The sequence below is a fragment of the Anabrus simplex genome, chromosome 1 (assembly GCF_040414725.1).
Source record: "Anabrus simplex isolate iqAnaSimp1 chromosome 1, ASM4041472v1, whole genome shotgun sequence".
NCBI classification, from domain to species: domain Eukaryota; kingdom Metazoa; phylum Arthropoda; class Insecta; order Orthoptera; family Tettigoniidae; genus Anabrus; species Anabrus simplex.
The window spans coordinates 452530178-452547389 of record NC_090265.1 but is presented as its reverse complement, the minus strand read 5'-3'; the positions used below and the strand labels follow the sequence as shown (position 1 = coordinate 452547389).

At 37.4% G+C, this 17212-nt stretch overlaps 1 protein-coding gene across 10 annotated transcripts in view; it reads left to right on the top strand.

Moving 5' to 3' along the window:
- Asator (tau-tubulin kinase asator) overlaps nucleotides 1-17212 on the top strand; it is a 500954-nt gene that overhangs the window by 360364 nt on the left and 123378 nt on the right. For all 10 annotated transcript variants that reach the window (XR_010858479.2, XM_067135206.2, XM_067135211.2 and 7 more), the window contains 2 exons: nucleotides 3110-3361; nucleotides 3917-4095. Coding sequence is in view for 9 of the 10 variants with exons in the window: in XM_067135206.2 (XP_066991307.1) it covers nucleotides 3110-3361; nucleotides 3917-4095 (431 nt within the window). In the remaining variant the exon portion in view is untranslated. The remainder of the gene's footprint in view (nucleotides 1-3109; nucleotides 3362-3916; nucleotides 4096-17212) is intronic.

Here is a 17212-nt window from a genome sequence, read left to right as displayed (position 1 = left end):
TAATATTAGAATCTTTTCTGACAGGTTCTCCTACCTCTTCTTCACTCCATGTATTGCTCACTTTCTTCCCAAGGCGAATCTCTTGATGTATCTGTTTCTGGCACAGAATCCTCAGATGATATAGAAATGGCTGTTGGCATTGAGGGATTCTATTTTTCTTTCTTCTTTTGTTGTGCTGCTCCCTTTCTATTTTTCTTCTTTGAATTTCTGCAGTTTTGCTTCTTTTCAGTTCCTTCTTTTTATTATAATATTTTATCATCTGAGGAGATGTGACGACTCCAGGAAGCTATTCTCATCTTCTCTTTGTTTTATCTTTGTCTTCCTCTTCTGGCCAGAAAGGAGCTCTCTTGAATGGAGATGGTACATTTGATGTATCGGCAATAGGAATGGGATTGTACTGTGGTACAGAGATGTTGCATTTTCTGCAGGCTCAACTGTTTCCTGTTCATGGCCTACTTCAACGGGACTGTTTGGGACACCCTGTAATAAATAAAGTGTTTGTCAAATGAAATAAAAGGTAAAATTAACAAATTTAAATTAGTTTAGCTCGAAATATGTTTAATTTACCTGGAAAACTTATTCTGGATTCTGTGTATCCTTAGTCCCCAGCCATAAATAGTAAAGATCTGTTTGTCCCACAGGACCTTTCCATTGACCTTCATTCTCCTGGAATTTCTTTTTCTCTTCTCCAATGTTTTCTTACAAAATTCTGAAGAAGGAAGCTATTTCTCTATTCTGTGATGACACAATAATATTAGTTTCTTGATCTTTTGAGAACACAGTGCTTGGGCATTTCTGTGTTGCCAATTTGGCCCTTTCTTTCATTTTCCTTGGGAAAGTTGCTCTTGGAATGCAATGCATTTTGGCAACTGCGAGAACACTCGTTCCTTTCTCAAGATCAGCTATTGCTTTTTTTTTTTTTTTTTTTTTTCCGGGTTGAACCGTGTTGTACTTGTCTGCGCATCACGTACAGTTTACAGACGTTTTGAATACATTGCAGTATTCTTTGTCAAGGCGACTTAAATACCCCTACTCGATCTGAGGTAATCGGTGATCTTCAGTGTAGCTTAGCTCTTTTCTTTCCTCCATTGTCCAAAATTGAATTAAATTAGCATGTTAACAAACTAATCTATGTTGCCTAGTACTGGGCCACTAATTTTAAATCCAAACTAATTTGTATTTAAGATTACTGATAAATGTAAGTTTATTTAATGTCATATTTTATTCGGTTTTGATCTTGGCCTTTTTAGTAAAAATTCCAATATTCAATGCACCAATAGTGAGCCACGGTGGCCCACTACTGGTTCTAATCATAATACTGCATAATGAGTTACACAGAAAGTATTGTCAGAACTTAAGCTGGAAACTAAACATTCTATGATAGAACACACTTGTGTTCTAATAGTGGGCCACCTAAGCCCAGTACTGGAACAAGTGAAAAAATTATGACCCTAAAGTGGACCACCCCATAAAATTGATATTCTGCTTATTTTATGTTTTTGTTCGTACTTTAGGGAATATTAAATATGGTACATAATAAATAGGAATACAGTATTTCAGTATGTAATCAAATATATGCTTGGAGAAAAGAAAAGTCAAATGAAAGCTTACCTCTTAAGAATTCTGCAAGAACCAGTGAAGATGCTAAAATAACACCACTTAAGGCAAACACCCTTACAGTTCAAACACTAGCAATTAACTGATGCCTGGTCCATGTCAGGTAGTAGAGAAGGGTCCCAACTCACTCTGTATTGCACACTGTTGTGCAATCTTGACCTTGAATCTTGTTTTTAGTTTTTCAAAATTGGTGGCTCACTACTAGTGCATGGCCCACTATGGGTACTTCTACCTTAGTTGATAGTCAACAAGTTTTGTGTATGCGCGCGCGAGGGCTGAAAAGCAGCAGCGTGGTTATCGTGGTAGCTGCCAGTGGTATTCATTATGGTTAGGTCACGAATGCAAGACGATCCTTGACTTTTAACATGAGATTCTGAGAAAAAATCGTCGTCTTGGATTTGGGGAAATACGGTACTTCAGCATGACTGTGAGCAGCCATGTTCGTCAGCTAACAGTTGATAAACTTTCACATACAGAAATTAATTTTACGGCACTCGTATGAGGGTATGAACAAGCACAAGCTTCAGTAACATAGCCAATAGATGGCAGATATTGTATGTATGTTTTTGAATCATTGCTTAAAGACTGGGAGAAGCAAGGATACCACACTCAGAACTTCAGCACACAATATATTGCATTGTAACCACAAAGCCACATGCAGCAAGATACAGTATATTGCACCGGACTCTCATTGGGTTAATAATACCCCATTCAATGTCAGTTTGATTGTCTATGTAATTCCAAGAAGTCACATGGTGGGATTTTTGAAGAGCAGAAGCTTGTTCAAAACACTGTCAGCCATGCCCTTGCTTTTGGACTGAATCCCACTTATCTTACCTCTTCTAGGATCAGAAACCAATTGGATTGCGTGGACTGAAGTGCCTGAAAATAAGTACAACATAATAAATTCAGTCCAAAATAACTTATTTTATATTTTATAATAAATACTATTGTGACTTCTGTAACACCCGCTTCATACCTGAAGATTTTATTCCAAATATTCAAAATCATTATTTTTAATGTACAAGTAGTAGAAGTAATATAGTGAAATTTATGTATAATGTTAGTAAACATTTTTTTATACATCTGTGTGATGACACTTCTTCCTGAGGCTAGACAATCTATGAAAACTTACTATGAAGACAAAGTTATCCTTCCTAATCATTTGAAAATGTGTGTTCAACTTAAGCAGTTTCATATAGTGATCAGTTTCATTGCCATAATTTCATAAAGATAGATTGTGTCCTTCACTTGTTTCTGAATCGTGTGTCAAGCATATGGTAGTAATGCTGCTTCATATATGACTATTCATGGATATGTATCTTGTGATAGAACATTAGAAATGCACTTCATTTGTAAGTTATTATCTTGTTGGTATGTTTCCATTTTCTTATGCTGTCTTTGCCAAAAAGAAACAAAGGAAAAAAAGAACTTGAACAATGTGTTATTTCCTTGATATATTTTTTTCTAATATGCTCTTATTTCCTCACAGCATCAGCCAGCATTCCCTTCTGTCGAGACTTCACATCATGGGTCTGTGACAGCAGCATCGGCAGCAACTCCTGAGAAATCAACGCCCGTCATTGTAAGCAGCGCTCAGCTTACTCAGCCTCAGCAAGGGATCATCACTGTGTCGGCCTCTGCACCTGTTACAACTATAGCTCGACCTACTGGTCCACCGGAATTATCAAGAATCAGCGAAGATTCACGTCAGGAAAAACAAAGTCATCAACACAGTCCTCAGGTAGCGTCCGAGGAAGACTATGATTCCAATATTTCTTGTTGTTCCCTTATGTAACGTTATTCCTGTCTTTTTTCTTTGCAGGCTTTTGCTACTTTGCTGAGTCTTGAATGACTAGTCAGTTTTACTGTTTATACTGTGCCTCCCTTTAACTCTGGTTGATTTAAATTCTTTGATTTGTATGTTCTTCTTTTCTTCCGAAGATTACAGTTGAATTTCTTTTCTGTTTTATACTCTAAACATTATTTTTGGTACTCTTCTAAAACAGATTTTTTTGGAAGCTATAAATAGAAAATGTTACACTAATTCCTGATGATGGAAATAGAGAAACAGTAATCTTGTTACTTTTATTTTGGGATCAGTTAAGTTTTTTTTTGTTTTTTTTAAAGTTATTTCTAAAAGCATTTACATTTTGGTACTCTAATCTTATACCTTTAATCTAAAGAAGAGTTTAGAGGAAAAATTATGTTTAATTTTTTTTATTTATGTAAACATTATGTGTTGTTAGAATGAGGCTGCGGTAGGTAGGTTTGTTGCTGACTGGAACCCTCTCCCTAGGCGCACGATGAGACCTTGCCAGGCGACAACACTAGCAATGGCCAGCATAAGGTACCGGTTGCTCCGGCGCCGACTGCTAGGCTTCGCTGCCTCAACATAGCTGGTATCGAGAGCTTCGCCGAGCTGCAGGGGGCGTTACCAAGAGCATGGAGTTTACCACAACTGGGTGGCTGCATTAGGTGCGTATTACATTCATGACTCTTGATAATATGGATTATTTTCACTCATTGTAGTTATGCCTTTTGTAAATAGGAGTACAACAGGACAGAAGTAAAGAAAATGCAAGCCCTCTGCTAATAGACAGGTTTTCTTTCTTTCTTTCTTTATGTATTAATTAATTGAGAGAACCAAATCCAGACCAGCCAACACTCCTTGGAAGAGAATATAGTATCCACATAATTAGAAGTACCCCCCCCCCCCCCCCTAGAAAGTGTCATGTTCAGAATGGTGGGTGGCAAAAGATGAAGGCCAAGACCAAGTTTCTCATATGCTATCTAAGTAAATACTGGAATGACAATCACTGAACTGAAAAAATATTCTCAAAATTGAACTGAATGGAGACACATGATCCATAGGATGATGGATCAGATGAAGAGAGAGATACAGTGGAACCTCGATTATCCATTCCCGGAAAATACGTTTTCCCGGAATATGCGTTCAAATTACGTGGTGGGGCCGATGACCTCGATGTTAGGCCCCTTTAAACAACAAGCATCATCAGCAAATTACGTGGTCCCGCGAGCATCGTAATTAAATCACGTTGTAAAAGTCCCACATTATCCGTTCCTTCTAGAAATGATTTCCCGGATCAACCGTCCAGAAATTCCAGTCCCATCAACGCTAAATCCTTGATCAGTCGTTTTTTAAAAAATAAACTGTACCTCACGGAAGGTCGGCTATGGCATATTTATAGATCTTGGCATTAACGCCCCGTCATTGCGATAATTAAGGCAAGTACTGTACCGGTACTGGAAAAGCGATGGGTGGTGAACTTGCATAAGGGACCATCTTAGCATTGCATTCGGGTGGTATTGTTTAGAGAATCTAGGAAAATCATAAAGCAGAGAGTGGCCACAAAAATTGCGAGGACACGGCGCATTTCGACAGCTCTGCTTGAAGACGGAATGAATTTCGTCAAATGTTCGCACTTATAAAACGTCCATATTATGTCCAGGGTTAGATGTTTATATTTTTACATTTTTTTTTATTGTACTGCCAAACAGGTTTTCGGCACTTTGCTCGGGGCACTGTAGAGTAACTGGGCTTTCAGGCAGGAATTGAAACTGCTCCTTCTTAACACAAATTCAGTATTTTTTATATTATCGTACATTATTATGTTAGCGAGACCAGAAAAAATGTTGTACCTTACATTAAAAAAAGAAAGCCATGGGAGGTCTTGGGATTGCCTATTACTGTTCAGGTCCTAATGTAAGACCGGGAATTTTACGTTTTCGTGTTAAAATACCATAAACTGCAGTAATTTTATTTGCGCATATTACATTTAAATGGTTGGTATCATTTCCAACTCGTACTGACATTTATGCAGCGAGCGCGCTTTCCAGATGACCTCATGATCACGAATAACCGTAATTTCTGAAGTTTTGATGATATTTCTATTATCTTTCCAATTTGATTGGATTTGTGATGGTCAGAATTGAATATAATGCTCGAGAACTTTTAAGAATCGATACTTACATTCGAAACCATGTTTTCAAGTTCAACATAACCTTTCAAAGTTGATGTAGACCTAATTTGCGCGGAACGAAATTTCCAGAAACTGACTACGAACAGTATACCAGAGACCAAATTACAATGAAAGATTAAGAAATGAAGGGATTTTGCCACCATTTTGGTTGCTTTTATATCTAATGTGTTTTATTTTATTAGATGAGAGAATTAAAAACTACTGCTCGATTGTCGTTTGGCTTGGCGCTATTAGATTTTTCGAAGAGTTTGGCTAGCCTAATCAAAGTTGCTGAACTGAAAGTAGTTTTCATGGGAAACTGACGAAGATTCCCCTGTAAAATTGAATATAAAGTATCGACATTTTTAATTCGTGTACTAGTAATTAATGCGGTTTCGCGGTCCAACATGCCTGCCTCTCATCCAGAGAGTCCGGGGTCGATTGCGACCAGGTCAGGCAATTTTAACTGTATACAAGTCCGATTCCAGGTCCACTCAGCCTACGTGATTTCCTTTAATTGTGAATCTCTCTAGTGGTGAGATGGCGACCCCGATCTAGAGAGCCAGGAATATCGGCCGAGAGGAATCATCGCACTGACCATGCGCATCTCGTAATCTGCAGGCCTTCAAGCTGAGCAGCGGTCGCTTGGCAGGCAAAGTCCCACTGGGGCTGTAGTTTGGTTTGGTTTGGTTTGGTTTAGTTTAGGAGTTTTAGTAAGATTATAATTATACATATTTCATTTTTGTGATGTTTAGCCAAATTGTTGATGGTTTTCATTCATTCCCGGATTTTCCGTTTTCCCATGTTGTACGTTTTATTTTCATGGTCCCTCGAAAAACAGAGAATCGAGGTTTCACTGTATACCAAAATCAAAAGGAAGCTCTTTGCGATCTGTCTTCTGTAATGATGGTGTTCATAATTGGTTTACAGATCCTGTTTTCTGGTTACTGTTAAAGAAACCTCTTCCACTTACTTCTATTCATAAATATCTTGTTCTTCATGACATCATCCAGTGTCCTTCCTCTAGTTGAAGAGGATGGTAGTCCAGCCGTACTCCCTCGTAAAACAATAACCCACATTTTCACACCAGTTAAATAATGGGACTGTACATTAATTAAGGCCACGGCTGCTTCCTTCCCACTCCTAGGCCTTTCCTATCCCATCGTCACCATAAGACCTATCTGTGTCGGTATGACATAAAACAAATTGTATTTTAAAAAAAAACAATAACCCCCACCACAGTCGGTCTTGTACGCATTTATCCAGCAGGTTTCAACCGGGTGTTTTCCTCCTCCTTCTCTTCTAAAGTGCACTTTGGCTATTCGTGTTGACTCCATATGTCCAAACCACTGTAGTCTCTAAGGATGTGATACCCTGCAAAATTCAGAATATATTGAAGTGTAAGCCAGAAGGTGGTTACCAATTTATTCCCTATCATCATCAATGTCCCACTCCAGTTGCCCGGGTGTGGTTAACAAGCCTCCTCCACTCCTTTCTGTCCTACTTTTCCTGCTCCATTACTTCCGCCACATCCATTCCAGCTTCTCTAACGTCCTTCCAAATCTGATCCATCCACCTTCTTCTCGGTCTTCCAACTGGTCTCTTTCCCTTAACTTCTCTTTCTAATTCCCTTCTTGCTACCCGTTTCTTTCCCATTCATTTTACATGTCCGAACCATCTCAGCCTTGCTTTCTGTATGTTCTGTACTAACGGTTCTATATTTATCTCTTCTCTGATTTTAATATTTTGGATTCTATCTCTTCTTTTCTTTTTAACTGCTGTTCTTAAAAATTTCATTTCTACTGCTTGGATCTTACTATCTTGTCTCTTATTAGTTACCAGTGTTTCTAGTCCGTATGTTACAGTTGGTATGAAATACTGTTTATATAATGTTAATTTAGTTCTCTTGGGTACTTTGTCATTCCATAAAAGCTCTCTGACTTGATAAAATTTCAGGGTTGATTTCATTACTTCCAATAACAATGCCACCCAGATATGTAAACTGTTCTACATTCTCTAACCGTTCTCTGTCTATGTTCACTTGGCTTTTCTTTTTCTCTTTTCCACAGTGCAGGACTACAGTTTTCTTTTTACTAATTACCATTCGAAACTCCTTTAGATTTTCATTCCAGTCTCCTTTGTACTTCCTTTTTTCCCTTTCCCAAAATCGCCATGAAAATCCACAGCCTGTTTCCAGTCATTCGACCAGGTCAGGAATGGAATGAATGAAGCCCCATCTAGCGGCGAGGATTCCCAAATCACCATCATCATCATCATCATCTGCAGTTTCTATCTGTTCAAATCAAATCAAAATCTCTTTATTTGCAAATGAGGTGTCTACCTCGGTGGCAAATGGTACACTAAAATACATTATTGTCAAGCACTAAATTGTAAATTAACAAGAGAAGAAATTTTTTTTTCTAGAATACAATAATATACAATTGAATCGTGCAGTCGAGTAAGGAACTAAGTCAAAATCGGCCATTTTCATTTTATTGCCTCATTTTCCTCGCATAACCAAGCCCTATCGTTTGGTAAAGGAAAGAAATAAGTCAGCCTTCTCCTTATGGGAGAAACAGTGGATGGACATCAGGCATATTCTGAAGAAACGCACTAAGTCGATGACTTACCACTTGCAATTCATGACTTAGTTCCATTCTTGGCCGCACGTTGCATGCGATGAAGGTATAACAGGGGATATTTCAATTTACTGCGTTGGTACAACGCAAAGGACAACATACTGGAGGGAAACAGAAATCGTACGGTACATGGTGCGTTATAGTGTACAGTATTTCAGGTTCTTCGGTGGATGACAAAGTGATCTTTGTATTACGTTTGAGAATATGACTCTGAAAAGGAAGGCACAGCCTTAAGGCCATAAACATAGTGTTCTGAAACACGCAAGACTCAGAGGACTGGCATATGTGAATAAACGTGGGAGAGTTGTGGAAGGCAAAGAAACCAGTTCTGACTGCGACAGGGACTTTGGAGTATTTAAGAAAAACATTAAAAAAGTAGACAGAGTTTATACTATTGAAGAGTATATGGCAATTATTGTAAACAGCAAAGCAAATGTTACAGTTAAGTTAGTACACTCAAGTGCAGTATTTAATTTTGACAAGTGGTGGCCTGAGTTTTTTAAAAAGTGACTGTATCAGCTGAAACATCGACAAAGAATACTCCTCGTGGTGGAAAGATTGCATTTTCTCCTTCTTCGTTTAAAGAATACAGATATAGGGCAGAGAAACCAGGAGTTCTTGTAGCACTTCCCTTCATAAACAGCATTGTGAAACATACGTAACTTTTGCACATTTTCCCTGCAACCAATGGCAGCATCTAGAGGGTGGGGTTCCAATAAAAGCTGAGAAGATTAAGGACTTGCGTAAACTGTTGAAATACGTTAGAATGAGGATGCTTTGGCATTTTATTTGGACATTATTTCGCAGCCAATGAATTCCCCTTAGGTTAGTAGTCTCGGTTGTAATACTGCAGTTATTTGGCGCTTCAAGGTCATTTGTATTTGTTTTCCCTGTTTTTTCTGTTGGGTAAACTGTATACAGTACTTATGTATTGCATTATGCTATGTTTAATATATAACAAAGGTTGGTATAGTTCGTATGAGAGATTTATTACCAACAGCCAATTTTTTTTCGCTGTTATTGGAGAAAAGAACTAAGTCAAAAAAGTTTAAACGGTCATAAAATTTTTAAATTTTTCTTGAACATTTTCCTGTTACCTCCGTTACATATCTATCACTGATCTAAATATTATATAAAATAATGGGAACTATTGATTGAAGCGTGTCGAAGAAAATCAGTTTTTTTGCTCTCCTGAAAAGTAGCAAAATCTGACTTAGTTCCTTACTCGACTGCACGATTCAGTTTATGCTAACAATTTTTTTCTATTAAACAGATCATCCTTAATAAATTTATATTGTTTACAAAATTCTACTTATAATATCTCCTATACTTACAAACATAGTCAACTCATATATAGTATGTGGAATTACTTCAAATAATACTATGCAACTGGTATAAGATTAAAATTTACATTGCATTTATTTACTTTTTTTTTACCCATTTTGGAACCTAAGTAGCATAACGACCTGCTGTGTCTTAACCAGAGCCTTCCTTTTGCCACCACTTTTCAGAGTTCCTGAAGGGCCTTCACAGCTACCGTAGCGGTCCCAGGGCCCTCGAAGTCCCCACTGTACTTCACCCCTACAGACAGTCCCCTACTTTGGCTGTCCGAACTCCATGGACCAGGGGATGGAATTAATTTTTTTTTAACACACATTTTTTTATTTACAATAGCCTGCACTGGTCGAATGCCCTCTAACATTTCATTTATTTTCCCTGTTGCTGTTTATTCTCTTCTTGAATACCTGTACAGATTTTGGAAAAGGATCAAACACTACCCTTGGTAAACTGTTCCACTCCTTCACGCCCTTCCCAATGAATGAAAATTTACCCCAGTCGCTTCTGCTAAAATTCCTTCTAATTTTATACTTGTGATCAGTTCTGCCAATATAACTATTTTCCAACTGAAGCCTCTCACGGATTTCTCCCCATGCTTCTTCTCCTGTATAGGCTCTATATAATCCTATAAGTCTAGTTTTTTCCCTTCTCTTACTTAAAGTTTCCCACCCAAGTTCCTCTAACATTTCTGATACACTACTGTTTCTCCTGAAATCCCCTTTTACAAATCTTGCTGCTTTCCTCTGCACATTATCTATTTCTTTTATTAGGTATTCTTGGTGAGGATCCCAAACACTGTTTGCATATTCCAATAATGGACGAACCATACTTAAGTAACTTTTTTTCTTTTAATTCTTTATTGCATCCTTTAAGTAGCCTCATTATTACATGTAACGATCTGTATGCTTTCCCAACAATGTCGTCAACATGACCCTTCCATTGCAGAATTACTTTCAAATCTCACACCTAAGTATTTGCACTTGCCATCTTTTGGGATAACTACCTCATCTAAAGTATATTCAAATTCAGTTTTAAAGCTCCTGTTTGTAAATGTTGTAACAATTGATTTGCCTCCATTAACCTTCATAATATTTTCTTCAACCCACTGTTGGATACTTTCAAGGTCCCTTTGTAATTCTGAACAATCCTCAGTTTTATTTATTTCCCTATAAACAATTATATCATCTGCATACAATCTTATTTTTGATGTTATATTGTTCCCTAAATCATTTGTGTATATTAAGAAAAGTAACGGACCGATTATTCTACCTTGTGCGATTCCCTTCCAAACTTTCTCTTTCTGTTTCCTACTTTGACTTTCTGAACCCTTGAATTTAGAAATGTTCTTATCCAACGTATAACCCTTACGTCCAATCCTATTCCCTCCAATTTCTTTAATAATATTCCATGTTCCACTTTATCAAAGACTGTGGAAAGATCTATGGCTATGCAATCTAACTGGTCTCCTGAATCCAACTGATCTGATATGTCCTGCTGAAATCCCACCAGTTGTGCCTCACAAGAAAATTTCTTTCTAAATCCATACTGGCTCCTCATGAACCAATTTTTATCATCACATATCCCTCTGATGTACTTTGCTATTAAACTCTCCAGTATTTTACAAAATATACTGGTCAGGCTGATTGGTCTGTAGTTCTCTGGTTTCCTTTTATCACCCTTTCCTTTATAAATTGGTATTATTATAGATTCCTTCCATTCTTTTGGTATTACACTATTATTTATGACATAGTCAAAGAGAAATTTTAAATAAGGCGCTATGTACCACCCCATTGTCTTTAATACCTCCCCAGTAATTTGATCCTGCTGCTTTTCCTTGCTGAAGCAGTTGGATTTCTCTGAAAATATCTTCATTTGTGAATGAGAAGCTTCTTGTTTCCCTCTGTCTCTCTCCCTCTCTATCTTCTGTTACTGTTTCCAACTCCTGACAATCTTCTACTGAATCTCTGAATTCCCTACTAAATAGATTTGCTTCCTCAGTATCTGTTGAACAGTGTTCACCCCCTTCTCCCACCATTGTAGGAATTTGGATTCCTTTTCCTTTTTGATTCCTAATATATGAATACATCTTTTTCCATTTCCCTTTGTGGCCATTACCCTCTTGAAGTATGCCATTCATATATTTCTCTTTTGCTTCCTTTTTCACTCTATTCAGTTCCCTCATTAGCTGTGTTCTAGTTTCTCTATTCTCCCTACCCTCTTTGATTTTCATGTTTACTATTCTACATTTCCCTTGTATAATAAACAGGGGCTGAGGTCATTTTACCTTTCTTAACAGGTACAAATCTCTTCTCTCCTTCCCAAATGATTCCTTTAAATTTAGCCCAAAGTGTATCCACATTACTCCCTTCACTTATCCAACAACTGAATTGTGATTTAAGGTAATTCCCAAATTCATCAACTTTAGTTTTTCTGTATAATTTCTTGTGTGACCCTCTTATTAAGCATTTTTGGTACAAGTCCTACATCCATTATTACAGCCTTATGGTCACCTATTCCTTCAATTACCTCAGTTTTATCAACAATTTCCCATGGTTTAACCAAGAATACATCTAGCAAGTTGTTTAGACGAGTTGGTTCTTGTACTACTTTGTAAATCCTCCCTCCCAAATTAACTTATTTGCCAGTTTCTGTTCATGGGCTTCACTTGCAGCTCCATTCCATTCAACTTCAGGCAAGTTTAGATCTCCCCCCAATTATTACCATATCATTATAATTGTTTTTATGATTATAATCTATTATTTTCTCAAATATTTCCATGTCTCTTTCCTCTCTTCCAGGCCTATATGTTCCTATAATTCCCACCTCCTTCATATTATCACAAACTAATTTTATCCCTAATATTTCATCCCTTTCATCGGTAAACCATTCTTGTGAACAATAAGTTTCCTTCACCAGAATAAACACACACACACCCCCACCCCCACCCTTTTTATCTCCTCGGTCTCTACGATAGACTGTATACCCTTCTGGAAATACTTCTCTATTACCCACCCCTTCTCTCAACCATGATTCTACTCCTATCACCACATCAGTCTCATAAGATTCCATCAATGTACTGAATTTTATTTGTTTATTTACTACACTCTGACAGTTTACCAAGAGCAATCTCAGACCCCCTTCCTCCCTAAAACTTGACTGTTGTAATTGGATAACATTTGACTCATGAGTTGAGAACGTCCCTGGAACCCAGATCTTTGTACATAGATCTTGATTTAAGGATCTGGGTTTTCTGGCAAGTTTTCCTGTATATGCCAATTTAGTGGTATGGGTTTTCTTAAGTGCATATTAGTTTGCAAATCTCTGTTGATAATTGTAGCAATTCGTCTACAGAGAGTTGCTTTTCCATTACCATTCAGATGTAACCCATGCCTAGTGAACATTTGCCTGCCAAGACCTAAAGTATCTACTACATATACATTTCTAAAACTCTTACTTAATCTCTTGATTTTTATATTTACATCATGTACAGCTTTGTTCACACACGAGTCTTCTATAAGGTCATACCTGGGTGGCACATTAACTACAATTACTTTTGAGTCAGGTAATTTCGAAATCTTACCTCTGAGGGTTGTAATTAGTTCCTCGCCTTCGTTTGCAGCAATGTCATTTGTACCACTCACACTCACCACGTAGTTGTCCTTCTCTAACACAGGATCACAACTTGAAAGGACGTCTTCAGTTTTGGCACCTGGTTTTATTAGCCCTAAAACCTCAGTTTCTGGATTATGCAGCTCATCCTTGATGCCTTCTGCCATACCCCGCCCTTGACTGTCTGCGTAGAGATGAATTTTTGGCGATCTTGACTTCCAGTTGGTTTTCTTCTTCTGTAGGTTACCTCCACTGGATTTAAAATTATTCAGAAAACTTGATGCGTCTTCTTCTGGAACTTGTTGCAATGACTGAAATCTATTTTGGCACTGCAAAGAGTTTTTTCCCGGTTTTAAGTTGTACGTAGTTTATCCCATATGTTTAACATTAGGCCTAAAATGGCTACGCGTCACTTCCGTCCACGGCAATCTTTCTTCTCCACTGTCTTCTTTATTTTCCAGTTTCTTTATTCTGTCCTTTAAGCTTTCATTTTCAAGTTTGAGCATATAAGTCTCCTTGTAGCACTCCTAAAATCTTAAGCATAGATTTGTAAGTCTCTCTTTCTTGTTGTTCTACCTCACTATCACTTTGTTTACACTCGGGACACAGCCACACACTTTCTTCAATATAAGACCTATTTACAATATTTGCACAACGAAAATGGTATAATTCATCACACTTACGACACAGAATCCCATTTTTAACTACTCTTCTGCATTTGCCACATTTTTCACTGCATCTTACACCATTATCCATCACGGATATCACAGACTCACACACAGTAGTCGCCATCTTGAATATCGAAGCCGGGTCTGTTTCCCCAAATCACCATATCATCTGCAAATACCAAAGCATTCACTTCATCACTACTGATACTCTGCTTTACACATTTTGTGATTTCATCCATCAATATAATAAACAATAATGGCAACAGTGCACTTCCTTGCTTGAGACTTTTTTTTTTTTGTATAAAATGTTTCAAAGTCACCACTCCCTACTTGTACACTGCTTTTACTCTTATGATATAACATTTTTTTCTTGTTAATTAATGATTTTGGTACATTCCTTTTCCGTAAGCATTCCCATACATGTTTTCTCTTAACTGTATCATAAGCTTTTTCCAAATCCAAAAATACAAAGATGATTTCCTTGTTCCTTTCCAGGTGTTTTTCCATTGTTATTCGCACCGTAAATATCAAGTCTATTGTTGATCTATTCGGTCTAAAGCCTTATTGTTCTTCCTCTAACTGCATTTCTTTTATATCCCTCAATCTTTTGTCTATGACTTTCCCTCTAACTGCATTTCTTTTATATCCCTCAGTCTTTTGTCTACGACTTTCTCCATTATTTTTAGCTCATGTGATGATAGGGTTATACCTCTATAATTTTCACATTTCTTCCTATTTCCTTTTTTTTACAATGATACAATGCTTCCTTGTTGACAGTCTTTAGGTGTCCATTCATCCTTCCATATGGCATTGAGGGCTCGGTATAGATACTGTAGTCCACTGCTTCCTACTACCTTAATCATATCAGCATTGAATTCGTCTTTTCACTTGCTTTACCTTTGGTCATTGCTTTCATTGCCCTTTTTAAGATCCAGCCATGTTATCGGGTTCTCTTCTTTTTCTTCATCTATTATTTCCATTTTCTTATCTCCTTCTTACTCCGAGCAGTCATCCTCATTATTTTTTTCAAAATATTTTGCCATCACCTTCTGAAGACCCTTTTCGTCATGTACTATGGGTCCATCTTTTCTCTCTAATGCCTTGATTTTTTTATTTTTTATTTTATTTTATGTATTCTTTTAGATTTCTTTACTCTGTATAATAGTTTCTGATTTCCTCAACTATCTCATAAACTCTCCCTAACATTTCTCCTTTTCTTCCTTGATACTCCTCTTTACTTTTAGTTTCACTCTTCTGTATTCCACATGTAACCTTTCTATCTTATTCTTATCCTTCTGATACGTTTTTTTCTTTTCCATTTCCATTTCTTTCTTCACCTTGTTCCTTTCTTTTATTTAATTTATTTTATCTGTCCACCACCGTGTCTCCTTTCCCTTAACCTTTGTTTATGTTCTCCCACATACCTCAATTGCTGCTTCCACATATGTCTGTCTTAAATTGTCCCACTCTTCTTCTCCACTTTTGCCAGTATCCAGTATTCGGGAGATAGTAGGTTCGATCCCCACTATCGGCAGCCCTGAAAATGGTTTTCCGTGGTTTCCCATTTTCACACCAGGCAAATGCTGGGGCTGTACCTTAATTAAGGCCACGGCCGCTTCCTTCCCACTCCTAACTATTTCCACTTTGTATTCCTGTGGTAGGCAACTTCCTTTTTATACAATCTTGGAATGCCATTCTTTTATCCTCCTTCAATTCCCAAGTCTTTGGTTTCTTCTTCAGTACAGTTTTAGCAATTTTTACTTGTTTTAATTCCACAATTAATAATCTATAATCACCTGCCATTCTTTCACTGCGGATTATCTTCGTATTCATGACATATCTTCTCCATTCTCGGTCTGTTGTTATAAAATCAATGAGTGTTCCATACTGTCTATCCCAACTACAGTAGAAGTCCGTTATAGAGAGAATTCACAACAGCGGAAAATTTACTAGCTATAACGGATTGTTGTTATATCCGAATTTTGTATAAAAGTCGGAAAACCCCACATACACATTAAAATCTGTATGAAACAGCAATCATTTTGTTCAAAACTTGGGTTTCCACGGATGATATCCACACTACGGCTTACTTGTTTATTTTTTTTTAATCTGACACAATGTGAAAAGGTCTGTATAATTTAATTCTGAAAAAATTACATTACCTCATTTCTCCGAATTCAAGACAAACCCCACTTTTTCCTTAAAATTTTTTTAATCAGACTCAAAAAGTGCTTTGTAAAATCATATGAATGCCTTTGTTGTACAGTACGTATTTTTAGACGTCGAACATTGGCTTTCGTTATGCCGCAATTTTTGCGGCTGCACAATTATTCTTCATTTCCGTGGTTTTAATGACCATTAACTTAAAATTGACATAATACTCAGGAGAACGCGTTTAAAATTTGCCGGCAATACCTATTCCATGCGTCTCTACAATACGGCGTTCCGTGAGGAAAATATTTTTACTGTCTATAAAATTGTTACGGTACTTTTACTCAGCGTCAGATATAACCAGCTACCGCTACCCACATGTCTCGCTTGCTGGGTTCGGCCAACTTCAGCAGCTAGCGATGTATAGGCCTAATCACGGACGTTGAAGGTCAACGAACGAGTTTATTGCGCCGTGGTATGACCATTCCGCCCTTGTGTTTTTTGTGCACAAACCTCACAATTTCATTTTCAACTTGTTTAAAGCGTCCTTGTTGCGGTCCACTGAATGCATTTTTTGTACAGTGCTCATTTTTTACCTATCTTCGTCTTCACACTGACGCAAAATATTGGCTTTAGTTAGGCCTATGTCATATTTTCTTGAGGCTGCACAATTATTCTACATTTCCGATTGATTAATAATGAAAATGAAAACCTACAATCTGTTTTCCAGTCTTTGACCGGGTCAGGGATGTAATAAATGAGTCATATATAGGCTATTAGTACGAAGGGGTCACCACTCCCAAAGTGATTTATTAATGACTGATAGATGCTATGAAATGATAATGGAGCAAACACAAAATAAATATAATACAAGTACAATACAGTATTCAGGTGCAATGTTCAGCATTTTCAAACCTGAAATTATCTCGGACAGTCACTTTTTGTCTGTAATAGTGCATTGTGTGGAACTTCCCAAAACACTTGCCGGGATGTAATCCAGGCTTTTTTCTGCGAGTTTTGCTGAAAAACAGTCTCACGTCGTAATTTAGGCTTACTGTTCATTGCCATATTTAGGATTACGCCTAAAAAAGCTTTGAATTCAGGAAGAGTAACATCTATCCACGACATCCTAATAGACTCACTGTGAGGGGCGTAACCTTTTGAATGTTTACACTAGCATACCGGTTAGTCTTGCGCACAATTTTCG